Raw genomic sequence first — 6,859 nt, 5'->3', positions numbered from 1 at the left:
TCAAATAAATGCTGTTCTTTTGAACTTTCTGTTCATCAAAGAATCCTGAAAAAAAAAATGAATGACAGTTTACACAAAAATATGAAGCAGCACAACTGTTTTCAACATAATAATCATAAATAATAATAATCATAAATGTTTCTTGAGCATCAAATCATATTATACTGATTTCTGAAGGATCATGTGACACTGAAGACTGGAGTAATGATGCTGTAAATTCAGCTTTGATCATAAGAATTAAATTACACTTTACTATATATTCACATAGAAAACAGCGGTTTTGATTATGTAATAATATTTCATGATTTTTACTGTATTTTGATTAAATAAATGCCGCCTTCTTTCAAAAACATTAAGAAAATGTTACCAATTCAAACCTTTTGAATGCCAATCTAATACTATACACAGCAATGCTTTATATACTCATCAGTAAACGAGTTTAACCCAGATAACTGGAGCAAATGGAAACATTATTAGTAAATAATCGTTGAAGACAGAAGTGCCATATTTTATGCTGTTGTTTTTAAACAGCGAGGTCTGGACCGTAATGTCCGAGTTTCCGAGATCCAAGGATCCTTGTATCGCGTTTTCTGCATTAAAAATATCAAACCAGCAACTAGTTTTAATTCCAGTGACACTATTTAGTACATATTTAGTAATTTTTCTGTGTTTGCTGCTTCTCTTCTTTTTTTCTCTTTTTTTTTCCATAAATGCAAAAAATACAAAGTTGTCACGTTTATACTGTAATACACAATCTTTGTGTGTAATATACAAATCAAAATGGTCAAAATATACACTGACTGTCAGCACAATACAGAGAAAGAAATGAGTTAATTTGACAGAAAAAAAAGAAAAAGGAACACGAGGGTAGAAAATTAATTTATACATCAATTAAGGCATTTCAAATTAAAGACATTCTACTTGCTTTCTTATTTCCTGAAGATGAAATACTGTGGAGATACTTTTTAAATTCTTTCAAAAAAAAAAAAAAAAAATATATATATATATATATATTGTCAAGCATTCTCATTAGCAGAGTTTGATCACTCTCAGGAAAAAAGGTACAAAAGCTGTCACTGGGGCGGTAACTTTTAGAGAAAGGTACACTTTTGTTCCTTTTAGGTACTAATATGTACATTTAAGGTATCAATATGCGCTCTTTAGGTACAGAAGTGTGCCTTTTGAAAAGGTGCCGCCCCAGTGACAGCTTTTGTGTCCTATAGGCTAGTGTCTTAAAATAATGTCTACATCTTGCAGGATATTATCATTATTAATTATGCCAATACTTTTCCAAAGTTGTGTGACAGGCCCAAAATAAATGAAAGAGAGACCAAAATGAACATCGTGTATCAATATCATTAGTATTGGTCTTCCTAAGATGTCTGACATGTGTTAACCTCTGCTTGTGTTCCTCCTCCAGTGGCGTCGTCCTGCATGACGCGTCTCTCTCGCTCGCGCACCACCTCTCTCTCCTCCTCCTACTCCATGGAGGGCTCTCGTTCCCGATCCCGTACACTGTCCCAGGGCTCCCAGGGAGGACAGCTCCCGCCCAGCCCGTCCCAGACCATGGAGGTGTCGTGCTGAGGAGCGCCAGAGACGGGAGATGAAGCGCTTGAGTCCTGCGGGCCGTGAAGCGAGCGAGCGAGTGACGGATGACGACTCTCTCGCTCCCTTCGCCGACCCGTCAGGCACGGGCCTTTAGTGAGCCCAAATGTAGTGTTAACCAATAGTGATACTTCTAATACGAATATTGATTATGACATTAATATTAATAACGACAAGCGTCACTTAAAAAAAAAAAATTAAATAACGATGTTTCTCTTAAATACATGTTGAATTTCTAAACAAAATAATAGAGAAAAGAGTATATAAGCTCATGATGTGTGTCTATCGACTTTTATGTGATTTTTTTGGTGTGCTTTTTTCTTTCGTTTTTGTATTTTGTATTATTTTTTTTTCTCTTATACAATCCTGCTGCTGTGGGAGAGGAACATTATTTTCGGAGACGTTGGCGACAGTTTTAGGCCGAACGAAGACTCGTCTCTGTAGTCGACAGCCAGCTCATGTCTTCCATTTGATCCTTTGCGGAAAAAAAGAAAAGCTATATACGTAAAAAGCGAGAAAGAAAAATACTGTAATTATGTTTGACTTTGATTTGTTTGGTTGCGGGGGTCAGGGCCTTCGGGGTCTTTGCCTGTTCTGAATTGCATGCCAGAATTTGTTTTGACCACGTCAGTCTACGTTTTTCTTTTTTGGTATTTTACGTTCATTTTATTTCGGTGAGAGTGCGTGTGTGCGGTCAGTAGGAAATACAAACGTGACAGTCACAGGAGTCGTCGTTTTGAAGTCAGTGTGAAATGACGTTCATATTTTACTTCTGTAATCCAATGTATTTTCACCGAAACAGGAAATTCAGTGAGAATAAATGCAGGACGGGATTATCTGTGAGGAATTGATTAGATGGTGAAAACGATATAAGAAGAAATTGAGGACGGTGATCGAAAAGGAAAGTTGTTTCAAGGGTGAAGCGAGGTTGATGAAAGACTACGACGACGTGCAGCGATGAATCGTTCACAGTAAGAGCAGAAACACGAATTAAGAAAGTTAATAAAGTCTAATTCATGCGGACGTTCAGTGGATTGTTAGAAGTGCTTCCATCAATGAGTGTGTTTACATGTACAACAAAACCATCAAAATCAGCTCCTTGTGAAAACACACCCTGCGCATCAATGAATCAGAGGAAACTCTGTTTACACATTATATTTTGACGTTATCCATTTTTTCCCGTCACAATCACAAATGATCATGTCGGCCTGCAGGGAAAATATTCTGAGCAACTTGTTTTGAAATCTATTCTAGTTTCATAAACAGAAATCTAGTGACTTGTGTGTGTCATGAATGAGCCGACATAAGGCATTTCATCCCGATGTCATGAGAAAGAGTAACTTTTTGCAAATTGGTGGAGAATTAGTACGATGTGATTTCACCACCAATTCACCAAATTGTAAAATAGTTACGAATTGCCACAAGAGTGTGTTGGTCATTTACATAATCCGGTGCTTTGGCTTTTAGAGGCTTTCCCCAATAATAATTTTTTTTTTTTTTAAAAGTACTTTTTTCCCCCACTGTTTAAGGCATTATTAAGTATAACCGGTGTAAGGTCATGCATGCGAACACACTCATTCAGTCAAGTTATGACGCAATCACAGACAACTCTGATGTAGTTTGAGAAAAAACCCGCAGGATGAATATACACTCCAAACGTTTTGACCTCGTCCAGTGTTACGGTGAATTATAGGAATATCGGTCTTTATTCAAGCAGATACTGACCTGTAAGTGGGAATTAATCTACAGTGTGTCTTCTTCGTTGACTTTTCAACCCGATTACATTAGAAAATGAAACTATTCTACAAGGTGGCGATTTCGTATGAATTCGTTTCGTACAGATACGTGCGATGTTTAGACAAACTTAAGCATGAATGTCCACGGCTAAGCATCCGTGAGGTGTAAAGAGATCATACACAAACATATGAATGGGATCGAGACATGTTCCTGAATCCTAGAACAACATTCTTGTCCAACAATTTAGTCTTAGCCCTATCCTTATGCCTAAACCCATGACCTAGCCCTAAATGATGGTGAATAACTCTGAAGTAGAAGCACCTAACACTGATTGTAAGCCAAAGCTTGACATTAACTGTAAACTTGTCCCTCAAATCTGATTGGTTGATTAGAATGTTTTTCCAGGATCAATAAAAATGTTGATCCAGGAACATGTTGTACTTGTATAGGTCCATACGATATAGCCACCAATAGTCGAAATGTAAAATAGTTACCTTGAGTTGTGTTTTTGAGAGTGTACCATGGCAGTACCAGATTTGTGGATGTGTACTATTGTTGTACCATGGTATTTTTTCGAACTACAGTGGAGTACATTATCATAGTACAGCATTTGACTATGGCACTGTGGTATATATAAAAATACCATAGTACTGCCACAGGACTGTAACTAGGTTAGTCAGAGTTTCGATGGAAACATTGAGGGTTGGCTCATGATGATGCACATTTCTTTTTTTTTTTTTTTAATTGGCTGTCCCTGGATTTAACGTAACTTGAGAGCACTAACTCTGGTTTAAAGTCTATTCATTTAATGCTGAATCATAGTGACTCGTACACATAGTAAAACAATGCATGTGCACATGAGTGTCAGTTCTGACATGTCTGAGCGTGTGTGAGGTGCTCAAACCCTCTAAAGCACAATAAGGGAATATGTGTGCCATTGTTTAGAAGAATAGTGACGATTCAAAGCGCTTGTGTTACTTTTCCTTTTCTGACTAACCAGCCCCTTCACTGCCAACAGGGTTTAGCCATGTTAGTAACCCATTACTTCCAAGAGCTCTTTCAATCGTCAAGCCACTGAGATTAGAAACTTAGTATAGCTGCCATGTATAAATTGTAAAACAATTTACAATTTGTTATTGTGCGACAGTGAAGCGACATATGAGCTCTAAAGAACACCGAAATCACTGCAGGTTTGTGCGATCATTTTTACCAGATTGCCAAAACCAAAACTGTCCTCAAAACTGCAAATGCATCGTAACAATCAGGTTCAGCAAAACACTGCCCTGCCAATAACAATAAGTCATTAAATGATTAAACAACATCACTTGGAAAGTTCTTCCAGTACTGCCGTGAACATTGGTTTGTTTGTGCTTTCAGGAGCATTGGAGCTGCAGCACTTTGTTTGTAGAGATTCTCAAATCACATTTCATTCGTCTTCATCCTGTTTCAGAGAGGTTTTATTTTGTTTACGAATAAGTTGGAATTAGTTGGATGTGTACGCAGTGTACGCTGGTATTTTTCCTCTTTCTTTCGAATGGAAAGTTCATGTTGTGATCAGTGTGGGAATATTAATGATCGCAATCCACATCCCAGATTCACATGAGCCTTTACCAAAAATAGAAATAGTTTGAATCTGAAATGTTTTACCAAATAAATAGAGAAATAACCATAAAAAATGTGAATTAAAATGAAAATAATGAGGTAAAGGGACGGATTAGGTCGTGGCGTGTGTTGTTGAGACGGTGTGAATGTAAATGTGTATCCATTTTCTTTCTTTCTTTTTATTTTTTGACTCTCCTCAATGAAATCCTTTTCACCTTTTATTTTCTGTGAAGTAGATTTGCATCTCAATGTCCTCATGGGTTAGACATCAGTGTGCTAGTTCTTGTGTAACTTTTTTAGCCTTAGCACTAAAAAAGGAAATAGCTAATGTAATAAAAAAAATTAATAAAAAAAATGTCATTAATAACAGAATGCAATCAAAATTATTTGTGTGGCTAATTTCTCTGTGTAATACTATGAACAACTGGGAAAAATTAATTAAAGGGATCAAAATTACACTCTTGTTATTTGTTTCTTATTTCCATATATACTTTTGGGTCATGCAAACATATTCTTATGTTGTCCTGTGGATTGAATTGATCTGACTTTTGAGTATCCTTGAATGAATAACTCATCAGGAATAGATACAGTGAAAATGTGCAGTTTTAAATTTGTATTTGTTTGCGTTATGATCATATAAAATGAACTAGTATTTTCATAAGATCTAAAACAATACATGTATATTAATTAACCATAATTTTTAACCTGAGGTTTCTCAGATTGTGATTTTTATTTTTTGTTTGTATTTAAGTTTTACATTTAAAGTTCTATTTTAAAAGTTTTTCACACATGATTTAACAGAAGAAGACAAAACAAAAAAGTGCAAAATTGTAGGGGGTTCTGAAGAGCCAAACACAATTATTTCAGTTATACTCTAATTTAAAAATAAAATAAAAATTAACGACATCCAGGCTTTAACATCAGAAAGGCAGGTGATGAGAGAGTCTAAGCCATTCTTGTGCTTTGGGGCAGATACATTTATTTATCATTTGCATAGAAATGATAATAAGCCATGCTTTTCAAAAATAGTGTTAAGGGAATCTTATTGAGAGAAAACAAAATAGGGGCCAACATAGAGCCTTGGGGGACACCACAAGTCAAGGGAACAACACCAGAGTGGAATTCTCCTATATTAACTGAAAAACTTCTATAGTTCAACTTCAACTTAGAGCAGTTCCTCTAATGCCCACACCGTGCTCTAACTGAGACAGAAGAATGTCATGACAAAAATGATACTGTTTATGGAGATTGTAAGACCTCTGTAATGGTTTGTGTGTTGTTGTTTTTTGTTTTGTTTTGTTTTTCTAATTTTAGAAAACCAAACTATGGTTACTCGTGTGTCTATGTGCATTGATGAGGTCAGTGTTGATATACTGTTGCTAGAGGGCTGAAATCACTTCTAAAATAAGAACAATAAGATTTTAGAGGAAGCACTGAAACACAATCCTGTCCTTCATTGCCAAATGTACAATTATCCAGTGTGTCAGAAAGAGGTTTCCACAGTGATCAAAGATCTGATTGCTCACACAAACACTTATAAACCTCACAGACCGACCGACCAACAACACAGACGACTGCAGGTATGTGAGCCTTCATGATCTTTACTAATATTGTAAGCAGTTTAATGTGACTGAAAAAAAAGACTGCACTGGTAACTAATTTACATCATTTAACTTTTTTGTTTATTAAACCTAATGGTCAGAGTGTTATTAATGGGTTATGCATTTATACAGATTAATAATTTATTAGCTTTATTAATATATTTTTTTATCAGTTATACTTATAACTTATTTAAGAATGAAATAATTTTGAGGCATAAGCAAATTCCCTGTGGATGACTAACACACATATTATTTTCTTGAACCATTTAATCAGAAGAAAGAAGACATCATAAACACTGTGGTAATTAATATTC

General features: G+C 35.7%; 1 protein-coding gene across 1 annotated transcript in view; it reads left to right on the top strand.

Moving 5' to 3' along the window:
* The window catches only part of ndrg2 (NDRG family member 2), a 65,413-nt gene extending 62,322 nt beyond the window's left edge, over positions 1 to 3,091 (top strand). Inside the window, exon 16 of the mRNA XM_079865980.1 lies at positions 1,421 to 3,091. Within this exon, the coding sequence (XP_079722106.1) occupies positions 1,421 to 1,584 (164 nt within the window). The 3' untranslated portion in view covers positions 1,585 to 3,091. The remainder of the gene's footprint in view (positions 1 to 1,420) is intronic.
* The last annotated feature ends 3,768 nt before the right edge of the window (positions 3,092 to 6,859 follow it).

Source organism: Squalius cephalus (assembly GCF_949319135.1).
Source record: "Squalius cephalus genome assembly, chromosome: 3".
In the NCBI taxonomy this organism is placed as follows: Eukaryota; Metazoa; Chordata; class Actinopteri; order Cypriniformes; family Leuciscidae; genus Squalius; species Squalius cephalus.
This window is presented reverse-complemented; position numbering and strand designations above follow the sequence as displayed.